Raw genomic sequence first — 26,514 nt, forward strand, 5'->3', positions numbered from 1 at the left:
GAATGGATCGCATTTTGAGATGCGACCGTTATCGCAAAAGGGAGGAACGAGATTTCAGTCAAGCGATTCGGTTTGATACAAAGCGGAAAGGTTGTGGGTGTCAGTTCAGAGTAAAGGTTCGACAACAGCAAAGGGGTGACGGTTGGGAAGTGAAGAGTTACGGTAAATGGGGGTATCACAACCATGAGATGATCGCATATGAAGTGGGTCATCGACAGTTAAGTGGCCTAAGTCCTGGTGCGAAACTAATTGTAAAAGAAATGAGTGATGCTCAAGTGAAGCCTGCTAAAATATTAGCATCTGTGTTGGAGAAATTTCCTGAAGACCAGCCAAACCGAAGACACATCTACAACGTCAGACAGAAATTGAGGTTTGAACGGTCAGAGGGAAGGAACCCTATACAGCAGCTTCTACACCAGGCACAAGCACGTGGTTACCTGTACTGGTTTGAATCTGATGAAGACACATCGGAGGTGACTCATTTGTTCCTTGTGCATCCTGATTGTGCTGATATGATTTCGTCTTGGCCATCTGTGATTCTGATCGATTCAACGTACAAGACAAACAAGTATAAGTTTCCACTGGTTGAGATGGTTGGGATGACTCCAACGAACCAGAACTTTTTGATTGGTTATGCAGTTATGAAGGATGAGACGGTTGCGAGTTACCGTTGGGTGTTGGAGAAGTTGAGAAATTACATCGGCCCAATATAAAGACAGGATCCCTAACATCATGATGCCGTTCCTGGACGGGTGGAATGATGTGGTTGCAGATGGTAACTGCGGATTTCGGGTTGTGGCTGATGTGTTTCAGATGGGTGAAGACAACTACGGTTTAGTGCGTCAGTTGATGTACAGTGAAATCGCCTCAAACCGAGCTGTTTATCGCCACGTGTACGGACAGGACTTGGATAGGTCTCTGCAGCGTATCCGGTGGGGAGGAGGACGTTGCGGTCAAAATCATTGGTTCGACGCGCCACTTGATCTCTTCGCCGTTGCAAACATCTACAAGTGTGCAGTGATGCATTTCGGCCTTGGTTTGCATGGTGGAGCTTACTATCCATGTACCACGGTTCTGCCTTGGTGTTCGCGTGAGACCGTCACCAGACCGGTAAGAGAGGTTGCTATTGGATTTCTGGGGCCGTCATACAGACATTTCATCCGACTAGACCTGTCACCCGATTTTCCGGTCCCACCGATCATACCAACGTGGTACACCATTCGTACAGCAAGCGTAGAGGGCTGGGATGCGCTATATCATGACCGGGTGCAGCAGTGGAACAATCTAGTTGCCTTTTCTATGTGACCTTCTATTGTTATTGCTATGTTTTTCCCATTTATTTAATTTTCGGATTCTAATTTTCGTATTTAGTTTTCCCATTTAAATGTGAACTTGTATTTAATTTTCGTATGCCCACTAATTACAACTTAAAATAAAAATTATAAAAACTAAAAATATAATGTCAAATTCTAAGAACTTAAAATAATAATTATAAGAATAGATAATGTTAACTTTTACAAACAACTAGGAAAATGTTATATAATCTCTCTGCCGACATATCAATAATCTCTGCGGGCCGAGGCCGAAATACCACGGGATCTAACGTGTCTGGGCCCCGAGCTCTCCATTGAGTAGATCGTACTCCTCACGACGTCAATACTCTTCCCCACACCAGGTCCAAATTGCGATGCCTAACTCCAAGTAAATAACGAAACATAATAACGAAAACAAATTAAAAAAAAGTCGAAAATAAACACAAAAGCAAATAAACAAGTTACGGAAATAAAATTATAAACATAAAAAATATAAATATAAACAAGACAATATACATATAAACATAAGAAATATAAACATAAACATATACCAAAAACAAAAAATATAACCAAAAACAAAAAATATAAACTACAAACAAAAAAAAAACAAACATAAACAAAAACAAAAAATATTACCAAAAACAAAAAATATAAATACAAAAAAGGACGAAAATAAACACAAAAGCAAATAAACAAGTAACGGAAATAAAATTATAAACATAAAAAATAAAAACATAAACAACACAATATAAATAAAAACATAAAAAATATAAATATAAACATAAAAAAATATAAATATGAACATAAAAAAATATAAATATGAACAAAACAATATACCAAAAACAAAATATATAACCAAAAACAAAAAATATAAACAACAAACTAAAAAATGAAAAACATAAACAAAAACAAAAAATCAAAAATGCAAAGAAAAACCAAAAACAAAAAACTAACAAAACTTAAAAAATTTAAAATTGCAAAAACTTAAAAAAAGAAGAACATCAAAATTTTAAAGAAAATTTATAAAAAAAAAAGGGAACTTATAATTTTTTTACATACAAAAATATAATTCAAAAAAAAAAAAAAAACAATACATAGGAACATAAAATTAAAAATTAAAACCAGAAACAATTTTTTTTTTTAAAAAAAAATAGAACATAAAATTAAAACAAATAAAAAAACAAAATTAAAAAAAAAAAAGGGAACATACAATTTAAAAAAAAGAAAAACAAATTTTTTAAAAAAAAATAAAAAAAAATTTCGAAAATAAAATTTAAAATTAAAAAAAACAAAAAAAAATTAAAAAAAAAAAAAAAAGGAGGAGGCGCCTAGGCAAGACGCCTGTACGGTGGTGGCGGCGCCTAGCCCAGACGCCACCACCACGGTCGTGGCGCCTAGCCTATCCGCCGCCGCCGTGGTAGTGGCGTCTGGGCTAGGCGCCGCCTCCACCGTACGGGCGTCCTGCCTAGGCGCCTCCTCCGTGGTGGTGGCGTCTCGCCTTGGCGCCCCACCGTCGCCGGAGGTTTTTTTTTTTTAAAAAAAATTACAAAAATTACCTTCTCGCCGGCAAACCGCCTTCCGCCCACCGCCGGAGCCGCCACTTCCTTGCCGGGCCGCCTCGACATAGCTCGGGAAATAATTTAGAGAGAGAAAGTGGAAGTAGAGAGTAGAGAGAGAAATTGTGTTTTTTAGTTTGAGGGCAAAAGTGTCATTTCACTCTTATTTTGTGGGCTTTATGTAGGAATTTGCGGGCGATGTTTAACAGTTCACTTTAATAGAACCCTAACCCAGAAATCGTCACCATCATCACCTTCAATAAAAACCCAAAACCCACACCCTAAAACCCTAACTCAGAAATCCGACCATCATCATCACCTTCAATCGAAATCAAAACCCAGAAAATCAAAACTCAGAAAATCGAAATCAAAACCCAGAAAATCGAAATCAAAACCTAGAAAATTGAAATCAAAATCCAGAAAATCAAAACTCAAAAATCGAAATCAATACCCAAAGAATCGAAATCAAAACCTAGAAAATCGAAACTCTGAAAATCGAACAAAACCCAGAATATTCGAACAAAACCCAGAATAATCGCACATCATCTTCAACTGAAACTTGTGAAGGAGGAGAGATGAAGAGGATTGTTCGTCGATGGTGGGAGCTAAGGGCCGTGGTCGTAGGGAGGAGAAAGACGGTGGTGGGATGGAAGGTGGTTGTGAAGGAGGAGAGAGAATGGTGGTGAGAGGGGCGGTGGTCGTGACTCGTGAGGGAGGAGGGATGAAAAGGTTGAAAGAGATGAAGAGGGTGAAAGGTTGAAAGAGAGGTTGAAGAAAGAGATGAATGGGTGGTGGCCTGGTGGGTAGACTAGGAGATGAGTAAATGGGGTGGGTTGAATTAGGTTAATGATTTTAGATTAGATTGAAAAAGTTATTGTGATTAAATTAAGATAGGGTAAAATTAAGAAAATCAAAATTTTTAAGTAAGGGTAAATATGTAATTTTCAGGGTTTTTGTTTACTAAAAATTAAAAGAATACAGAGAGTTGCACATGATCATCCCGTTTTGACAAAAGTTACGGCTAACATTTAATGGAGATAGTAATACTTTTGCCGACTAAGATAGTTATGAAAAAGTCCCGGTAAAAAAAAAAGTAGTTATGAAAAAGATAATGGAATATACACTTGAGAAGGAAATAAGAATATATTTAGGCATAGTACTATATATGATTAAAATAGTGTAGTATTTCCTTATATGACAATTTTATTTCATTCTATAATGATAAACATAAAATATTTTATAAGTAATACAACTTTTTTTTTTTTTTCTTTTTTTTTTCTTTTTTTTTTGTGAAGGATAAGTAATACTACTTTAATACACGGTAAGTGAATTATATCATATTGAAAAAAACCTTTTAAAAGATTTTTTTTAATTAATTTTGGTCCAAAGGAATTGAAATTCATAAGTTGCAGGCTGTAGTTTCAATTTTGATGTCATACGCAAACAACTTCATATCAATATAAAGTACGTCTGGGTCAAAAAAAAAAAAAAAAAAAAAACGTCACATGTGAAATGGATAACTTGTATTTATACATGGTGCTACAAAATAACTTAAGTACCTAAAAAAATATGGCCTTAAGATTAGGAATTTTATAATGTAGATTATACGGTCTCCATTAGATACAAAACATAAGGTTTTCATTAAATGGATAACTTGTATTTATAACATGGTAACTTTTATTTATCTTGGAGTAATTTAAGAATCTGATTTAAATTTTTATGACCACACTAAGGGACGGAGAAAATATTAATATCTTGATTAAACCAAAAGTACACACAAGGGCAATATATGAAATATATGAATGGCATGAGTAGTTCTAATCGAAAAGATAAAATGTGTAAAGGCCATAAACCTTTTTATATCTCTAAATCTAAATTTTTTATTCAACATTGAATTAAAACTATGATATGCAATAACATGATAAGATGGGTATATATTATTGCGAATGAATAATCAAATAATGTAAGAAAATATCACTATTATGAGTTAAGCTAACTTTAGTTTCGATTTTGTGAGATTTAATATTTGAACTTTCAAATCCGTGCAATTGCACAGTACTATACGATATGTGTAATACTAAAACATACACCAGGAATAACACATGCCACTCCCTAGATTCCTGGTGTCTGTTTTATCCCTCAAAAATCTCCCTTATTTTATTTATTTTTTCCTTTTTTAGCTAGTGACATCAATCACCTATTATAACTTAAATACAAAAATCCTATGATTGTGATAATTTTGATTCACATACTTTCCATTTCTGCGACATCCATATCTATTACTTTTTATACCATATATTTTAAATTAAATAGCACAATACATCATATTTATTTTATTCTTTCATATTATTGATAGATTCTAAGACAATGTAATTTTGTAACAATGATAATTAAAAAAAAAATACACTGATGAATCTATTGAATAAAGATTCGTAGTTCGTACTACACAAATTATTACTACTACCATACTATTATTTCATTTGTTTGTTTTGTTCCTGCAATATTTTTCATAGAGAAATTCCAAAATATTATTAGAAATCTTCCTACTAACAACATATTTCTTAGGAAAAATTTCCATGACTAATTCCAACTTTGCTTCTTCCGCTAATATTAATCTCAACTTCCGCTTATTTTTTATTAATCCCAACTTTATACCATATCCGCCAAAAACACTCCCAAGTGACTTGCAACCGGCTAAGCAGGTTAACATTTGTGAGTTGGATATTTTTTGCACACGCGTCAACACGTGATTGGTCAATTATTTTTAAAAAAATTAACCAAAATTTTTAAAAATTAAAATATTGGCAGCCACCATAAAAGGAGCCGGAACGGGGATAGGATGGGAGTGGGTGGCCGGATTCGAGGAGAGAGATAGGAATGGTGGCCGAATTCGGGAAGAGAGTAAGAGTGGTGGCCGGATTCGAGGAGAGGGAAAGAGTGGTGGCTAGGAGTGAGTGGCCGGAATCATGGGAAGGGAAGGGAGGGAATGGCTAGATGTGAGTTGTATGTGGTCGTCGGAATCGAGGGAGGGGAAGGTTTTGGTTGCCAGAATCGAGGGAGGGGAAGGTTTTGGTTGCTGGATCCAGGGGAGGGGAAAATCGGGGGAGAGGAAGGCTGTGGTAGACAGATCCGGTGGGAAAGAGGGCGGAAACGGAGGGGTTGGTCGGAGTTGGATAGGCTGCCGCCTGCTAGAGGTGGCGGGGGCCACCTGTTGGGTTTAGGTTTAATTTTTTTTTTTTTAAAAAAAATTTAATTTTTAAATTTGTTTTAAATTTTTTTTTGGACCAATCAAGTGCTGACATGTGTCTGGTAACTTGCTATATCAAGTTGGATGATCGGTTGGGTGCAATGGAAGCGAATTGGGTATAAAGTTGGGATTAACAAAAAATAAATAGAAGTTGGGATTAATATTGGCGGATTGAGCAAAGTTGGGATTAATCATGACAAATTTTACTATTTCTTATTTACTTATTTATGTTTTGCAATGTCACTGTATTAAATGCACAATAATTTATGTTCCATGTAATTTTTTTATCTTCTCAATATTTTGATTTGATTCTCTTTTTTTATTATAAAAAGAAATTTTTTTTGTTTTTTTTTCAATGTTTTAATTGGTTTCTCGCCTCTAATATGAAGAACATACCGTCAAAAAAAAAAAAAGTACATAAGAAAACGAAGGGAGTATAACAGTATACCTTAACATTATAAACTCTATTCTATATGCATGCAATCATTAATTTTTACTTCGTATATTATTATACTTTGTCAGGGGAAAAAATTGACCAAATATCATTATTCATTAAAACGGGGTTATTATTCCTACCCGACCCAAGTATAATACATAATTTTAAAATACTTATTTGATCAATAAAAAGGAAAATAATACTCATTTATGATTGAATTTTTTAAGATGTAGTTTTAATATAATTAAATCTAATCGACTCTTTCGTTATATTCCATGTTTATTTTTATTATATATGCAAAATAAGAAGAAAAATAAATACGAAATATATTATAGTTGTATTTTGGCCATGTTAATTTCACAAAAAAAGTTTTTTTTTTTTATTTAATGTAGTGAAAATACCATATATGACACGAGAATGTAGTGAAAATAACATACATGGCATGAGACTACTCATGAAGACAATTGTGCTGTGTTATTTTTTTATTTTTGAAACATTTTATGTTTGATAATACTAATGGTTATGTGACTATTTTTTTTAAAAAACATTATATGAAATTGTATTTTGCTGAATTTTTTTTGCCATACCCATTTTTGGAAAATTTAATTTGATTTTGCCGTATCCCGTACTCGTAACCATACCCTTTTTTGTCCCCGAATCCATTTCCGTGCAACATAGATGATAAGACAATAGGCTTGAAGAGAGTGGGTGAATGCAAATGAATATAGCATATTTGCAAACTTTATGCAAATGAGCAAACATGATTAAAATATATATATATATATATATATATATATATATATATATATATATATATATATATATATATATATATATATATATATGGAGTATGTAATAACAAATAATGGTTGTTCATCGTAAGCTAATTAACAAAAAATCCTACATATAAATTTGGTTTGAAATAACTTATTCATATCTAGCCAAACCGAATATTTGATTATGCCTATACTCCCTATAGTATTAGAGTTTATAATACTATAGACGAACGAATAAACCAACGATAAACCCTAAATAGACAAAGCTGAAATCTAAATCAACGATAAACCGTAAGTTGTAGCAACTATGACTTCATAATCAAAGTAGGAGAGTAAATTTAGTCAGTAATTCAATAATTCGAACCCCAAATTGAGTATACTGGCAATTAAATTAATGAAACCTAGATTGAGAGATTGATATTCAAATGTTTGAAATTAAATCATCTTACCTTTGTAGTTGCTTATGATGATGAGGATGACAATGAAAATGAAAACCCTTCTGCTCAGAAGAAAATGTATTAATTAAAAACACTATTATGTTAAAAGTTTATGTTAAAAACACCAACACTATTATGTTAAAAGTTTATCACTTAACTTTTTTTTTTTGAAGTTTATCACCTAACTTCATTAGACATATGTATAAATTAAATGCCGCTCTAATGATAAAAAATTACACATTCTATAATTCCGTTAAATTTCACAAAATTGGGGGTCGCCCGCGTTGCGGGTGCTCCCACAACTAGTACAAATAGAAGTAAAAAAAAAAAAAAAATGTTTGATGTCGAAACCTTTGATAACCGTCCATTGTTTCTTAAATAAGGATCATCACCGGGCATGAACTCTTGTGAAGTTGTCACTGACACCATCAATGTGACCTCACTGAGTTGTAGATAGATATGTATTTTCCAGCTGCATTATTCCAACTGTTGTCGATTTGCATAATCTTCATTACAAGCTTTTGCCATTCATCTGGCTCTACACAGAGTAGAAAAAGTATGAGCACTTATGATAGAACTAAGCTAAAAAACTTGACAAAATGAATTAGAGAAAAGGAAAAATTACATGGAATAATCCCATTTTTGGGGCGTCCGCTAAAAATAATCCCACGTTTGGGGTGTCCGCTAAAAATAATCCCACTTTTAATATCAATCCGCTCAAAATGGTCCAAACCGGTCATGTAACTTGTTATAACAAGTTACTTGACACGTATCCGCCTGTGATTTGTCAAAAAAATAAAAATAAAAAAAAAAAATTTAAGAAAGTTGGCGACGGCGGCGCGCCTGAACCCCCTCCCCTACACCTGAACCACCAAACACCTTCGAAATATAAATAAAAAAACCACCCCCATCAGCCTAACCACCTATCATGGCAGCCCACTCCCACCAACCCAACCGCCGTGTTGCTCCGACCGTTGTACCTCTCCCCTTGAACGCGTCGACCGCCGTATCCCTCCCCCCGAACCACCAAACACCTTCAAAACCTTTCCCCGTCCCAATCCCGACCTCCCTCCCCCTTCCCCCGCCACGTTTTCGACCCTCTTCTCTTGTCCCTTTCCCGGCCCATAAAATCATTTCGCCATTTCCGACCCGATCCCGGCCTCCTCCCCTGCCCGATTTCGGCCGCCCAGACCACCCACAATCGTTCGGCCTCTGTCACTCTCCCTTGCCTCAATTTCGGTCGCCCAGACCACCCACAATAGCGACGACGACGACGCAAGCTTCGATCTGATGGTTGATGCAATTCTGCGATCGAGTATTACGGTGGCTGGGGTGGTGGAGGGGGTGGCTGGCTGACTCCCCCCTTTTTTTATAAATTCATTTTTTTTAATTTAAAATTTTAGGCAAATTGTATGGTGACACGTGTACTTTAAACTAAAAAAAAAAAAAAAAAAAAAAACAGGTAACCGGTCAGTTGGGACCATTGAGAGCAGATTGGGGGGTTAAAGGTGGGATTATTTAAAAATAACCCAAAAGTGGGATAATTTTTAGCGGACGCCCAAAGGTGGGATTATTCCGGACAATTTTTTCTGAAGCTAAATGTATAAATATATCTCCTCTCACAACTTAATCATTTTCTTTTATTTTTTAAATGATGAAAGTAAAATAGTAAAGTGGCATAGAGATATATACATAAAGTTGTGAGAGGAGATAAACTGAAATGTTAAAACCTGGGCTCCCTAAATGAAATAAGTCTTTGACGCAAAAGAAAATGCAAGAACTAAGGAAGTCGATGAGCTTACTATCTGAATAGAATGTAAATGCACGATCCATAGCTGAACTCAATGACTTTTCATCAATCCCTTCAAACACAAACCTTGGGGAAGAGAGCAAATAAAGGTTATCAACCATCATTAAAGCCTAACCATCATCACAAAAGAATGATGATTACTAGGTAAAGAAAACAAAAATCTTAGTTAAAACCTAAATTAAGTTGTATAATGTTGTATGCATGTTGATGCGCTCAAACAATAAACCATGTATAAATTAATTAGAACAACTTTCTTGAATAGTTAAGATTAGCATAGTTTCATTTCATACAATGAGCTAGAAGATCTTTTGCTCTCAATGCCTGTCCAGTGAGGCAGTGAGAGTTAAGAAAATTTTTGCAAGAATAAGCGTCTTTTGCCATCATCTAAAGCGGTTGAATTGATTGGAACATCATCATAGAGTGCTAACAAAATCCGGCAACTCCAACCTTTCTAGTTCAGATTGGAGCAAGCATTACCAACCATTGAAGCTTCATCAATAGTATCTTACTCCCAATGATTCTGAACATTCCATTTGTGATCAAACAACTACTTTCTTGGACATTCAATTTGGATATTAGTCCATATTACAATTAAACTCAGTCTATTAAATTAATTAGGCAAATTTTGTCCAGAGCACAAACTAGTGGTTTCTTTGTAGGAGGGGGTGATGGAAGAATTAGCAGCTTAAATAAGTTCTGATGATATCGAGTTTCCTGCTGTGGACTAGGGACCCTCCCCTCACAAATTTATACCAGCCATTTATCAACAAAATCATAATGTTCAAAGAAACTGATAAAATCACATTGAATTATAGTGTGTGCAACAAGATTCACATAGAACCAAACATGAGATACAACTAGTTCAACATCATATAATTTTATTAAAGATAATTGAGTTTGTAGATTACCCATTTGACACCTCATGTTTAGACTTGTCATCCATATCAAATACCGTATCTGCAAGACCACCTGTCCTCCTCACAATGGGAACCTGAATTGATGAGACGACGTGTCATTGCAGTTTAAAAGATTAGAAGTCCTCTGGAATAGTAATGACACAAAAGTAGAGGTACACATCGTTATATTCTTATATACCATTCCTAGAACCCCATAATAGAACAGAACTGATAGGCCTCCTCCAAAGATCCTATCATCCTTACTTTCCTCAACAACCACAAACCCAAAGGCACAACATCAAAGAAGTTATCTGATTCTCTCCAAAGCCAACATGAATTCAAAGGTTTGTTGAAGATGCTAATAGACTATAGCTCAATTAATCCACTCTATTCTCAATCCACATACTCCACACTAAAGCCCCTGTTTCTTCTATTTTACTCAACGTTCAATATGACACTTTTCATGCACCCTTTTAACCGTCTTTTGTGCTCTTACACAAGGAAGAATATAGTCATGTGGGATCTTGTTAGGTTCAATTCAATAATATTTTCAATCTATCAACTTATTATCATATTCAATTATAGATAATTACAGATATTAATGGTCAAAGTTGTGTGTTGACAAACATAAAAGTCAAACCTAATAAAACAGAGTGACACAAACATGTGAAATCTTGTTAAATTCAATCAGATATTACTTTCAAACTATCAATTTATTATTACATTTGTTTATAAATATTAATGGTCATGCTACTGTTTCTCAGGCTGGAAGCAAATGAAATTCAACTCAACTTGGCACAGGTAAGGTATATCAATCCTTGCGGTACAGAATCACTTATTGTGAATATATCACACAATAGATCTATAGCCAAGATAAAGAGACTAATATTCTTGGGAACATACCGCTCCATAGCGCATACCAATCATCTGAGCAAGGCCACAGGGCTCGTATATGGAAGGAACTAAGACCATATCTGCAGCTGCATAGAGCATATGTGACAACTCCTCACTGCAAGACAAACAAACCAAACAGCTATAAGCACCTAGATTTTGCACCAACATGCACAATCCACATAGGATGATCATTTGCAACATATGTTACTCGGACTCGGGTACTAAAGTCCAACACAGGTACTAAGTGTCAGACTTAGCTATTTTGTGAAAATTTTCCATGAATTTTAACAAAAAGGAAGTGTCTTAAGTGTCCTAACCACGTCCGAGTGTCGTGGGTCTGATATAGGTACTTGGATGAAATGAAGAGTCAAAACATCCAACAAAATTGCAACTGCATAAATGATCAGATAAAATTGACCATCCAACCAAACATCCACATCTATGTGCTTGCACTCATTCTATTGGTCAATAACCACCATTGAGGATAGCTAGCCTGATCACCACTTTGGTTGAATATTCAATATTCCGTTCAGTTTAAATGGTATTTTCTACTCACATAAAACTCTGAAGGCCTTTTCCTTTTGAGCCACCCAACATTCATACAATGAACAACATATTTATCAATCTCTATTGGCCCCATAATCCAAAATGCCCTTTCCCCTCTCAAGTTATGAACAAGAATGTGAATTTTAAATTTCACCATCATTGTAAAATTACCTATAAATCAGAAGGATCCGAATGCTAGAACCTTGGTTATGCTGCAAAGGGAAGGATAACACAAGTTAGCTCCTTATATACTTAACATTCCATGTGAAATTTCAAGAATAATGAATCTTTAAAAGGGAAGTGCAGAGAAGATTAAACAGTGGACTCTACAACAATATATATGACTACAATGAACAGCTATCATCTCTTCAGTAATGTTGCTGTTTCAGCCCGTATCAATCCTTTTTTTCCTTAAAGAAAGTTGTTACACCTACTCAAAAAATGCTTAAAAACTAGCACATTCTGTTCAAAGTATGGGTCTTGGAAATACAAGAAAAGAACAACAAATTTAAACTGAAGTGCAATTTACAAAAGGCATTTTCCTGTAAAATAGTACAAAAGTACATACATAACGTAAAGAAAACAACCACTTAATGAAAAATGTATGAATTATGTAGCTATGTAACGAAAACGAAGGAGAAATTTGCAATAACGTAGCGCAGTTTAAGTGCCTAGAAGGTAAAAGAGCAGCCACTTCTCTCATTCCATTCTCAATAATCATCAACAAAAATTAATTAATCCTTACAGCTTCAAACATATAAGTTTCATAAGCAAGACCACATAAAGGATGTTAAAAATAAGATATCAAGGTCCGACTGAATTAATTACAGATTAAGCTTGTTTCACTATTCGAATATTTCAAATTAATATTCAATTTTTAGAAAATTCAGAGTACGACTTTCAAGTGATTGTGGTCATTACCAAAGTCGCAAGGCTTTCAAATTCCTTTTCCACTTGACCGTTTGAAGCTCTTCCCAGCACAACCATCTGTCCACCCTATAATTAAGATATGAATTTCAATCAACATTCAAATTTAATATCGTAAAGGCGTCTTATGAGTTAATGAGGTAGCCAAGAGTTCAAATATAAGAGAAAATAGAAACTGAACAAAACATTCATGCAAAGAAATACTTCCAGATAAAATGTCGTTTAAATACGAAGGTCATAAGAAACAAGGTTCAAAAAGCAGAACAAATGAAGATGTTTTGGTTCACACACCTGGCACCCCTCCACAATTTCAACTACACCCCCCCCCCCTTCCTCCCTCCCAACACCCCCAACTAAAAAAAAAAAAGAATCCATATAGAACAACAACTATAAGATCTCTGGAGAGCAGACACCATACAACTTGACACTACATTAAAAATTCAGAACAGCAAATACGCAGATGTTCTGGAAGACCTTTACATCGAAATACAAATCTTATGAGGATATACAGCTTTACCTTTGCAACAAAAATGTACAGGTTGATTAAAAGGACTAGCACCAAATATGAATTCAATTCACAATGTACAGTTGTCCATAATTTTGGTTGAACAATTAATAGGTCAAATACACAAAATCTAAGTCATACTGTCATAATGAGCAATAAAAAATAGGGTTTTGTTTTGGTAACTCATAGCAAGAATAGCCTTTGAGCTGTGCTACAAACTGTTTTACAAGCTCAAAGTCTTTGTACATCTTTGCACAAAGGTCAACAGGACAGATAGAGAAGAGAGGTCTCATTGAACAGATGAAAAGCAACAATGCAACAACCAATAAATGCATTATAAAGAAACAATAGTGAGGTAGACTTACTAGTTCTTCAACATGTTTAATAGCATGGCGGATCAAATGAAGACCTTTCTGAGCAACCAAACGTGTGATGCAGACAACCAATGGTACCTTTCCTTTCACATGAGTACCAGATCCAACAGATTTAATGGGCAACCCAAGTCCTCTTTGGACGTACTCTTTGCATATGATCTTCCCAGCAAGACTTTGTGCTGCCAAATAAATCAAACAAATGCATCAGAGAAGAGTATAAGGAGAAAGGTTACAGTTCTCCAATTCATTTTACCCAGCAAAGTCTTAAAAGCTACGCCTTCTTCTCGATGATTTTTAAGCAATTAGTACATGATTTCATATATGTAATGAGCTGCCCTGCCCCCTTGATAGTGAACTAGTGCCAACATGTAAAAAACACAAGATAACTGCAAGTAGGACTTCTATATCAAAGTAGCAACAAAGAAGTGACAAGTGACAGCATCTATATTACAGTCAGGTGTCTTTACTTTTTTTTTCTCTTTCTACAGGATGGAATTTTTTTCACTAATTCAACAAAGAAATATGATTATGAATGGACCAAAGTCTAAAAAAGAGTCCAATGATTGTATTCTTTTTCTCCTATACAACCTTCCCCCCCCCCCCCAACCCGCCGCAGACCCTTCTCTTCACAATTATAAGTAACCACACATCAACAAAAAATGGTAACCACCTTGATTTGAGGGAAGGGAAAAGACAAGCAACAGTCAAGAATCATGCAATAATTTCACTCCTTTGGGTAGAGGGGAAGAGGATACTAGAGAGAGGACCCCATGTTTTCATTTATTACCATCAAACTTAGCTGGTAGGAAAGGATCAGTGGCAGGGTTCCACAAGGAAGTATCTATGCCATTTAAAACACCATTGTACCTGCAGAAGGACAAAAATATTGAGATGTAAGCTAACAAAGATAATTATAGAAAAGCTAATGAGCATTCCAAAAGGTACAAGTACTAACAGTAAGGCATTGCAAAAATCATGAATCATGGAATAATGAACCATTCACCTAATCAACCCCCTCCCCCTTCCCAAAAAAAAAAAATGAAAAAGGCAAATTAATACATGAATGTGGTACATTTTGGCCTACTGAAACAATACTAGATGTCAAAATGTTTCCCTGTACCCAATCTTGTACTACAAATTACTCTCTTCGTTTACTTTTACCATAAATCCACCTCAACATATGCAACTCTACTATTCCTGTCTTCCTAATATGATCCTTCCTGAATGCACCATTCTGACCTATGTAACAACACTGGTGGGGTATCCAATAGAATTTTTCTTTAGCTCCAAAGGCATGATAAGGTCACAAAATACCCATGTTGTTGCTTCCCATTTGAGCCAACCAGACTTAATCATGTAGGTTCCATCTTTGACAATTTAACTACTTTTGCATAATCGACCCAAGGTATTAAAAACACTCACTCATGGGAACTTCCTTACCAACCAATGTTACAAATTCTCACCCATCTTCCATGTAGTGTTAGAAAATAGAAACTACATTCCATGTACACCTCCAACTTAGTCTAAACCTCTTGAGATTCTTAGTCTAAATTCCGCCAGTGAGACTTTTGCCTTGATAAAGGAGGACGACTGCGGTAGACTTGTGACAGCTAGCGTAAAAACCCCGTCACATCTCATAATCATGAACCTTGATGATTTTTGGTTCCCCTTATCTTTATTTAGAGTTCATGTGTGTTAGTTTTATCCATTATGATTTTTGGGACTCATGATCTTTTGTTTAAGCCTTGTGTTCTTTGGAATTCATGTTCTTTTATTTTAGCCATTTTGTTTTTTGGGTTCATGTTTAATTGCTTTTAATAATCCTCTGTTGATTACAAAGGAGCGCGCATTTTATGTTTTAAGGGATGTCGTTTTTGAATGGATGCACATTGTGCACACTGTATATCCACCTCCGCCATCCAATTATTACTTAAAATGATCTTGATTTTAGGAAAAAATTAAAGAATTAAGCTAGGATCGGATTAGGTTTAAGCTTAGCTTAATTGATACATAATGGGTTTTAAGTAGCACTATTTGGATTGGGTTTTTTGAAAATCAAACAAAATTTCAACACAAAAACCGGGTTCATACTGGTTAAGACTAAATCTAAGTCTATTCCAGTCAAATTTACACGCATAAAAGGAAAGGCTAATGCTAATGATGACCATCATATAATACTTTTAGAGTATTTACTAATTATTTAATTAATATCATTAGGATATGGTGTTTGTCATTAATTGTTCTTAAGAATGAAGAAATTTAATGATTGTGTCTCCATTGTTCTTTAGAAAAGTATGTATTCACGCCTAGAAGATTATATCCCCAAGTTTACATTGTTGTAAATCTTGTTTCTCCCTAAATTAAATAAAACTTCTAAAACATCTCAAATTTATTATCTATGTTCATATAAATAAAAAATATACTCATATCAATTATCGTGCATCAACCCATGCTAGATCTGGGAAGAATAAAGGGAACACGTTGAGCAAGGACTTGACAGACATGAAACAGCTGCACAACAAAGGGATAACTAAAGACGTTGACGAAACACTGGAAAACTTACTTGTCCCGATATTTGATCAGAATACTTGAAAGCCAACCGGAGCCGAGTGTTTCCTTCAGATAGGATGGTGAGACTGTACTGAAAAGGAGGGAGCAAAAAACAAGCACTTTATCAGGGTAAAGGCTAAAGACTTTGCAAGGAAACTATTCCAATAACAATTTCACTACAATTACATAAAAACTCTTCCAGCATTCATCTCTATTCCAACAATTCTCTCATTCTCTGAACATCCATGAAACTCACTAAGCTAAAAGTCATTTCATGTCAAAAAGACAAAAACTCGAGATTTATGCCTAAGAGCCACCCAACTTTAGCCCAAAAATGTAACTCCTACTACATATATGAGTCAAAATTGGGATACGAACCAAAAAAATCTTTATCAAATCATGCAGATTTAGGATCCAAGGATGGGAGAAAACGAAACCGTAATGTAGAATTCCCAACAAGATTTAGTTAGATATATCTGCTGTAATATCGGCCTCATATTTCTCTTTTAAGTGATAATTATTTTTATATAACTAAAAGTAAAGCAATCAGTTCAAATGTCATACAAACAAAAATTCTCATATCAATGGCAATTCTCAATGAATACATGAGGATATATTTCTAGCCCATCAATAGGTATGAATTGTGTGATTGTGTCCACTGCAACATGGAACTTATTCTGATGATAACTGAATTATAAGAAACTTGAATGCTTAAACCTCCGGGATGAAGGTTCCAAAAAACAAAATTGTCAAGCATTTCTTATTTTTACAAACTAAGCTACTTACACAACTGCATTGCTGTATACAATACCCCCTTTGAGTAAGCTCAACCTCTCTGGATTGTGTCCAATAGTTCTGTCATCCACCGCCTGCAATAATGAGCAGGAAAGAGTTTCAATTTGTTTTGTTAGAAGCAAGTTAACACAAGGTTTCACACAAGCACAGAAAGAATGAAGGAACTACATGATACATATTCAGTTACTAATCTAGTGCTCTGTATCAATTGGGCAGAGAAAACAAATGGATGAAACTTCACCTCCATCAGGAAGCCACCTTTCCAAAGTAGCAATATGCTGGTTACCCAGAGTTCCAATACAATATGGTTTTTATTAATTTAGAGAAAGCGTATGACAAGGTGCCAATAGAGGTACTTTGAAAGGTATCCCATGCGGTACGTGGACCTAGTTAAGGATATGTACTAGGATGTGTCAACAAATGTGAGGACATGTGGAGGGTTGACAAAAGTTTAACGTATTACAATTGGATTGCATCAAGGGTCTGCGTTAAGCCCTTTTCATTTTGCAACGGTTCTAGATGAAGTAATCAAGCCAATTCAAGATGAGGTTCCATGGTGTATGTTGTTTGCGGATGATATCATTTTGGTGGATGAAACTAAAGATGGGGTTAATGCCAAATTGGAGCAATGGAGGAAAAGGTTGGAATCTAGAGGGTTTAAACTAAGTAGGGGTAAAACTGAATTTGATATGCCGCTTTGGTACACAGAGGAGGACAAGCGATGATGTAGTGAGTTTGGACGAAAAAGATTCGACATGAGTGAGTATATTAAATATCTAGGGTCGATCATCCAAATGGTGACAATGATCAAGACATGGCTTCCAAGGATTAAGTCAGGGTGGCTTAAATGGAGAGCGGCCACGGGAGTGTTATGTGACCAAAGCATTCCTTTACAGTTGAAGGGGAAATTCTAGGAGAAATTCTATAGGACTGCCATAAGACCATTGTTGCTCTATAGTACAGAATATTGAACTTCTAGAAAGGAGCACATTAAAAAGATTGAGGTTACGAAAATGCGCATGTTAAAATGGATGTGCGGGAAGGCCGGGAACACTCTAAGATATAGAATCAGAAATGAAGTTATTCGCAAGAAAGTGGGTGACTCAGGCATTGCTGACAAACTAAGGAAAAATCGTCGGTATTGGTTCGAGCATGTAAGACGCACACCAGGGTGCACCGATACGAAAAGTGGAAGAGTAGGATCATAGAAAGGTTAAACGAGGTAGAGGGAGACCGAAAATGACTTGGTTGGAAGAAGTTAGGAAGGATATGAAGCATATGGATTTGCATGAGAATGAGGTATTTAATCGTAAGGGATGGAGGAGGAAGATTTTTGTAGATGACTATACGGAATAATCACTTTTGGTTCTTGTAACCAACCCCACTTATGGAATTAAGGTTTGATTGATTGATTGTTATGCTACTTATAATAGCAGTACATGTAAATATCTAATCTTGAAATTAAAAAATTATAACACAAATAATAATAAAAATAAGCACATCTTACAAGTAGTTTTGCATTAGTAATCAGCTGATATAAATAACTATGCTCTAATGTCTTTTGATTTAAAAGTAGTGCTTTATATTTTAATCTTGCTACACAATAGACCTGGCAAACGGGTCATTCAGGTCTAATTCGGGTCAGCAAATATTCGGGTCGGGTTCTAGTCAATTTGGGTTTCGGATCAAATTCGGGTCAGCACTTAGGGTTAAGTTCGGGCCGGGTCAATTTTGGGTCGGGTCGAGTCAGTTCGGGTCGGGTCAATTTTTAGGACCAATTTTCGGGTCAATTTCAGGTCGGGTCACCAAAATAAATTCAAATAAAAAAAAATTAGTTAAAAAAATAAAGTAGAATTGTTAAGAAAATATCGTGAGTAACTATTACTTAGGAAAGAGAGAAGCCTTAAAATAAGTAATTCACCATTTCACCTTATTCACTTAAGGAATCGGACCCGGTCAATTCGGGTCGGGTCGATTTGGTCAATCAATTCGGGTTTAAATCGGGTCGGGTCAAGTTCGGGTTTCGGGTCAAGTTCGGGCATCGGGTCACATTCGGGTCAACTCCAATTTCGGGTCGGGTCGGGTCATTTTCTGGTCAATGGTTTCCGATTACGGGTCGAGTCAGGATTGCCAAGTCTACTACACAATGGTGGTGTGTTATTATATCAACAAAAAAATTAATAAAAAAAAAATACCTTAGTCCCTAAAATGGAAATAATTTTATTATATATTATTGATTTGATTATTATCAATATCACAGTTAATATCTGAGCTAGCTGATAATAATAATAATAATATGAATAATAATCTTATACAGTAATTATTATTATGGGATATATATTCTGAAACAAAGTCTGATTCATCTGATTTCTGCTAATCCTAGCTGATTTATTCTTATAATTTTACCAGTTTATCAGTATGGTCTCAAAAGATCATATTATTGAAATTTGGTTTGATCCAATCTGTTAGTAATAAAATTCTAAAATAAGATGATAAACATAGCCTAAATATGCATCTATTATCAAACAAAATTGACGAGCCAACAAAATAAAAACTCTTATTACTGACTCAGCTTCTAATAATGCATGACATACTTTTTACGGGAATCTAAACTACTGTAAACACAATATTCACCTTGTCAGTAGTAGCATAAACATCTCCATCAAGACCGGACTTCCCAAATTGCTCTTTACTGCCAATATGAACATATAAACACAGTAAGACATCAAGAGATATTAACAAAGCTATAAGCAATAAAATTGTCAACATGATTATCAACCACACAAACCACAGGTTAATTAATTAAGGCTTCAAACTTTCACCCCAAAAACCCTTATCTAGAATTGTTTGACCTTACTTGAATTTACCGGAACCAAAGCGAACTTATTTTTATAACATAAACATGATATCCCTTACAAGATAGCCTAAACTTACCTCAACTTGGTTTTAAGATGAAAGTTGACAGAGATGTTCAGTCCATGTAAATCAGGTGTTAGATTTATAAAACATATTCTTGAGGGTTATTAATGACATTGCAACGATTGCATCATATTAAAAGTCAAACAGTCACCCTTTAACAAATGGCCAACTCCCAAGCACGATCACAAATGCAGTCAGAAAATCAAACTTTGGTTGATTATGTCTACCCTATCACACTGAGATACATTAACATAATATGAGATTTTGCAGCAGAAGAGAATTTGGACGTGTGAATCCAAAGTTGATCACACACTGCAATTTTTACCTATTGGTCAAACAAAGTATCATTGGAATTCTCCCTATTCTAGCACACAACAGCTTTTCTTACATCAGTTCACAATTCCATTCCACACATACAGAAACTACATATCTGCAATTAGACTATTAGAGTGTCCCTAATGATTACACTTAAGAGCAGATTCACTTAGCACCGACTACAAGGCTAGAACATTGATTTTTAATTTTTTTGAATTTAGGCTAAATATTGATCAAAGGTAATTCCATTGTTTCCCTAAAAAACTGTTTTCATTGCACAAGAATGCTGAATATATTGGTACGGAGTATTAAACACACACACACCCACACACACACAAAAGGACTTCTGTTAACCACAACAGTTTCCAACTTGAGAGGTTTAAAAAAACAGATGACACTCATTCCCATAACTGTTCTGCTTGATCTTTGCTTCAATTTGATTGCTTTCTATTCTATAGAGTCAACTACAAATAAAATATAGGTCGTGTGATACATGTCAATAACTAATTTTGTCCAAGAATATCCAAAGTGATTGCACACAAAGAACAGGTTAAATATACAGTTAGCCCTCACTTCTATAACTACATAAGGGTATAATGGCATACCGACATTCTCCATAATGCTCCATGTTGTGGATTGTCAATACTATTCTTGGTTTCTGAAAAATTTAACACATCAAATGGCAATTATATATTAGATCAACTGAAAGGAAACCCCTCCCCATAACAAGAAGAAGAAAAAGAAAGTAACAACGTAGAATTTTTGAATTATAATAAAAAATATAAACTACATACCAGTATATATTTTGATTTTTACTACCTTATGTTTACCAAATTCTGAATTTTGATGCCTTTGGAATGTTCTTTTCAATTTTTATTATTTTATTTTCCTACCTTTTGTTTATCAACTTTTCAAAAGTCTGTACCTTGGGGTGAATGTTATGTACTGCAGAGTTAGTACACACAATCACAAGGTAACGACATTTGAAGAGTTAACAAACAAAAGGTAATAAAGTCTAAAATCGGTAAACAAACTGTAGTAAAAAAAAAAATAAATAAATAAATTAAAAAAAAAAAAAAAAAAAACCTTTAAAAAAAGTACCATGACATACAATAGATAATCTATATTCTTGCCTTGAGTGAAAGGAGATGATACATATCCCAATAAAACAAGGATAGTGCACTTGTCTGCCATTCATGTACATGGATTATATCTGGTTGTGTACCAGTCACCTGTCAGAAGTCATGACAAAATAGCTAGTCAGGACAGCGGAATGAATTCAGATGACAACTATGGGCTGCAGTATGAAAATATCATTTGAATCCAAACTTAACAGTGATTAAATATGAATATGTGGTGTAAAAAGTCTCAAGAGACGGAAGATAACTTCAAAAAAATTAAACTAGTTTTCTCAGAAACTAAGCAAATCAATAAGTCAAATAGTCACTAGACAAACCTGCATGTACTCAAGGCAGGCACGACAGAAAAACAAATATGCCTCCAGCTCATCATATGAACCTCCGTATATTCTTTGGCCTTTAAAGAATTGATTGGCTGGTTCAATTAAAATGACAGGGATACCTGAAGCTACAGCACGATATGCATTTGTTTGAACCCATTTGCCATCATGGTACGAATCATATGTGCAGATTAAGTTAAATTCAGTCATCTGCTGCTTTGGGAGACACTCATAGAATGGAAGCATAATATCCACAGTATGACCGCGTGACAAACATGCACGAGCAAGTCCAGTTACCACATCTCCTAGACCTCCCACTTTAGCTATGGGTGCCATTTCAGCCGTAACATGGATTACATGCATAAGATCTGAGTCCTTGTCCACACTAAGAGGAGCTTCTATAGTCACGTCAGATGTAGTAATGCTACTTTCCCAAAAAGGGATTTCATCATCAGGTGAAGGCATTTTAATGTTTTCTAATGTTAGACCAGGTGATCTAGTCACTCTCACGGTACCCACCTGCAGATGGAAAGAGCCATAAATGACAAAGGTAATCAAACACCAAAACATGTAAAATACATGCCTAAAAAAGAAAGAGTCGTTATCAAAAGGCATGCTATCCTGTTAAAAAAATACAATTATATTCTCTATTTTACTGAACATTAAGCCCACCTGTTATTTTTTATTACTACATATTCGTAAATTAAAATTACATCCTCATGAAAGTACTTAACAGCAAAATGATGTTTACACAATAAAATTGTACATAGTGCAAATTTTATAGATTACACAATAAAAGTAAGTTTTGACCTTTAAAAGAAACTATGGTGGATATTTGGAATACAAAGAGTACATGATAAAACATTAAACTAACAAAGTCTTCCAATGCTGGAGTAGAGAAGTCATATTAGACAAAAGCCCAAAAAAAACCTAAAAATCACTATAAAATGAACACTAATTCCCATCAAAAATTTTAAATTACTAAAAACATGTACTTTCAAAGTTTGTAGCTGCCTTTCTACTTTTCGATCCAAAACTTTTGCCTCCATAAAAGCTCTATAAAGATCCAAGACTCACCAAACATCTCAAACACCCTAGACCGTCATCCACCTATGGAGCTAAGGCCTCCTACTTTGTAGAAGTGATACAATATCTAATAGCCCATTGCTCCAATCTATCAAATTGAAGAGGTTCAACCATAACGGTTGACACGTATTAAATCCACTATTACCTCCGCTTCATAACATTTATTAAAAAAAATGTTACACATTATGTGCAACAAATGTTTTCTTTCCTTTTTTAAATTGTCATTTCTATCTATCTCTCGCCTATGAGTCTGTGTCAAGGCTTTTGTTTCACATGATATGAAACAAAGGTAGTATCACTTAGCTGATATTTCTAAGTATTCATGTTAGAAGTTGAAACAAACACTTATATTTCCATGAATTTCAGGGTGCGTTATTTTCACCTAATTTTCACTCATCTAACCATATTTTAATTGCATATTAAACCTAGGTGGCCCTTATTTTACCTGAACTTAAAGAATCTAAACTTATTATATCGGAACTTATTAACCTATATTTGAACTCATCTGAATTTGTTATCTGTGATATAACTAGAATTAAGGCCTTGAGGATCAACCCAACCTTAGAGCCTAAAGATATTGGCTAATAATTTCTGGGGAAGAAATTATCTAGACAAACCTTACAAGGCTTAATTTTATGCTCCTCTATCATGTCCCTCCTTGATGCCTTATCAGCTGATGGCTAAGTGAATCAAAGTTCTCTTATGAGTTATGATCAACTTTCTTCTAATTCGTGCCATTATCACACTAAGGCTTAATTTTAAAGTTCAACCTAAGTTAAAATTGGCACAATTGTCGCATTCTCACATTCAAAAATAAAAAATATTTCTCCTTATGTAAACATGAATAATATTATGCTCCTCTATCATCATCCAAAATTCAATGTACATTGTCAATCTCTCTTTTCCTAAGTGTCTTAGTCTTTTTTGAAATATAAATAAGGAAAAAAAAATTAAAAAAAATCATAAAATTGACATCTTTCCACATCAACAAACAATCCCTACATTATAAACTCCCAAAGCAATCAAACAGATCATAAAAAAAAAAAAAAGAAAAAAAGAAAAAAAAACCATTACAAATAATCATTGAAACATACAAATTACAATAAATTTCCCAAATCACAGCACCTAAATTAAAAGAAATTATAACTTTTTACCTGAAAAGGATGATGGGTATTGTGGAAAAATGGGAAATTGATGGAAAAGGCATCATTTTTCTTGATTAAAGAAGTGAATAATTTCGTGGGTGACTTATAAATAAATGGGTTATTGTGAATTAAACTGGAGGAAGAACTCATAATTTTCATAGTTTCTGGTACCAAAAATACCATTTAGAGTAAAAAATAATTGAGTTGATATCAGTTCACTCTCTCTTTGTTGTGTTTTAATGAATGAAACATTTCAAGGAAATCAAACAAAACTAGGAAAGGAGTATATCCCGTGAACGGTTCCATTTTGGCCAGGTGCATGACGTTGATTTTTGGAAAATGCGGTTACAACTTGGAAGATCCGCAAATATTTGTTGCATCTGCACTACTCACTAATACATGGACGTTTTAGGAAACTAAGCTTCCCGAAGAAAATAATTACAAATTTGGTTGCGTGGCAAAAGTATTTACAAAAATAAGCTTCTGGGGTAAACCGCTGCCTCGGGCAGCGTTTTACCCTCTATTTTTTAAAAAAAAAAATTCTGCTACAAAAACGCTGCCCCAGGCAGCGTTTTTATAGTTTGACTTTTTTTTTTCCTCGTTTATTTTTTTAAAAAATTAATTAAAAAAAAAGGCAACAGCATAAAACGCTGCCCCAGGCAGCGTTTTATATGTATATATGTTTACAGGTAAAACGCTGCCCCAGGCAGCGTTTTACCTGGTTGGCAGCACCAAACCAGTTTCTTGCCCCAACCCTCAACATCCTTCCAACACCACCCCCAACCTCCTTCCACCACCTCCAACCCCTTTCCACTACCGCCCTCCACCACCACCGCCTTCCACCACCACCACCACCTTCCACCACCTCCAACCCCTTTCCACCACCGCCCTCCACCACCTCCAACCATCACCTCCACCACCTTCCACCTTCCACCACCACCGCCTTCCACCACCTCCAACCACCACCTTCCACCACCACCTCCAACCATCACCTTCCACCACCGCCTTCCACCGGCTTCCACCGCCTTCCACCCCGACCTCCCACCACCACAACCACCTTCCAACAACCGTCCACCACCACCTCCAACAACCTTCCACCACCACCACCTCCAACAACCTTCCACCTCACACCACTACCTTCCACCACCACCGTTGACAAGTCAATATATACATAAATCAAAACATATTGGGAAACAAAGAACATAACACACAAATGTTGACCGAAAAACATTTATTATATTAGAAATGTAAATGTTATATACCTAATCTATACAAAAATTTTACTACATGAAATAACTAAGCTAACACTATCCCGATTCATCTATCCGGGGCAATTGATCTAGGTCAGGTTGCTCGGCCCTCTGTCTGACACGCCGCCGCCATCTCTAAATCACATCCAACTAACCACTTTGGAACAACTAAGCATCACTAGGTCACCATTAACAAGCAATAATTCTAGAAATTCAAATACTTAACATCTTCAATATTTCAACACCAACAATTCTACATTATCCAAATTAATATTTAACAATCACAATTCATCAACTCAACCCTAAACCCCTAAATTCAACAAAAACCCCCAAAATTCAACATGTAAGACGAGGGGTTTGTCACATTTTATTGTTTTTAATTTTAATTCTGAAATTTTACTAGCCGTAGTAGTGGTGGCCAGCGGGCCGGGTTGGACCCAGCCCACCCTGACCCGCACGGTTGGTGGGTCACCTGGGTCTGACCCGGTATTAACCCGGCATAGATCGGGTTGTGTCGTGGGTCCAAAATTTTTGACACAACCCATTTCGACCCACCTCGTTTCAACCCATTGAATTCAACCCACCCAACTCGACCCATCCCACCTTGCACGCCCAACCCGCACGGCCCACGACATAGCCCACCCTGCACGCACGACCCACCCAACCCGCACGGCCCACCCTAAACTATTGGCTATAATTGATATTTGCATGGATTTTTTTTTTAATTTTGTGCCCAATTTTTTATGGAATCGCTGCTATTCGTGACCTCAGTGTCAAAACTGGAGGTTTAGAAAATCTTTTTAAATTTTATTATAATTGTTTAAGTATTGATTTTGATATTAGTGAATATATTAACAAATGTAAATTTGCTTTGGGAGACCTTTATGATCATTATACATTTATTTATGGTTCTGATTTAGCTATATTACATATTACTAGCACTTCCGATTCTAGATTTGGTTCTCTTCTTGACAAAGATGTTGAAAAAAAAAAAAATTTGAATTTTAACACCACAAAAAAAACACGAAAATGGTTTTTAACACTACAAAAAAAATAAACTTTCATTTTAACACCACAAATTTTTAAATAAATTGGCTTTTACCACCACTTAACTTATTCATGGATGGAATCCGTTAGTGGGGTCCACAATGCCTACATGTCAGCATATTATTGGTCTAAAATAATAAAAAAAATTAAAAAAACAAAAAAAACCTAAAACTAACCCAGCCACCCCATCCCCACCGTCAGCCCCACCTCCAACAACGCGCCGCTGCCAAT

General features: G+C 35.2%; 1 protein-coding gene across 1 annotated transcript; it reads right to left on the minus strand.

Moving 5' to 3' along the window:
• Nucleotides 1-7,862: 7,862 nt before the first annotated feature.
• LOC110710157 (glycogen synthase-like) lies at nucleotides 7,863-24,330 on the minus strand. Its single transcript, XM_021888420.1, has 15 exons — nucleotides 23,996-24,330; nucleotides 21,753-22,274; nucleotides 21,430-21,528; nucleotides 20,902-20,954; nucleotides 19,697-19,754; nucleotides 17,054-17,136; nucleotides 16,281-16,358; nucleotides 14,505-14,584; nucleotides 13,709-13,896; nucleotides 12,833-12,907; nucleotides 12,083-12,123; nucleotides 11,375-11,480; nucleotides 10,484-10,566; nucleotides 9,568-9,641; nucleotides 7,863-8,303 (listed from the first exon to the last, which is right to left on the minus strand). Exons 1-15 carry the CDS (start codon nucleotides 24,167-24,169, stop codon nucleotides 8,194-8,196), a joined length of 1,824 nt encoding a protein of 607 aa, XP_021744112.1. The 5' UTR covers nucleotides 24,170-24,330; the 3' UTR covers nucleotides 7,863-8,193.
• Between the last annotated feature and the right edge of the window lie 2,184 nt (nucleotides 24,331-26,514).

This window comes from Chenopodium quinoa, unplaced genomic scaffold (genome assembly GCF_001683475.1).
Source record: "Chenopodium quinoa cultivar QQ74 unplaced genomic scaffold, ASM168347v1, whole genome shotgun sequence".
In the NCBI taxonomy this organism is placed as follows: Eukaryota; Viridiplantae; Streptophyta; class Magnoliopsida; order Caryophyllales; family Amaranthaceae; genus Chenopodium; species Chenopodium quinoa.

Excerpts from the sequence above, each read along its gene's own strand:
- LOC110710157 (XM_021888420.1), bottom strand. The coding sequence starts at position 24,169 with ATGGTATTTTTGGTACCAGAAACTATGAAAATTATGAGTTCTTCCTCC. Across the intron at positions 10,567-11,374 it reads TTGGTATGCGCTATGGAGCG|GTTCCCATTGTGAGGAGGAC; the intron begins GTATGTTCCCAA and ends TCATCAATTCAG. Across the intron at positions 9,642-10,483 it reads AAACATGAGGTGTCAAATGG|GTTTGTGTTTGAAGGGATTG; the intron begins GTAATCTACAAA and ends CTCTTCCCCAAG.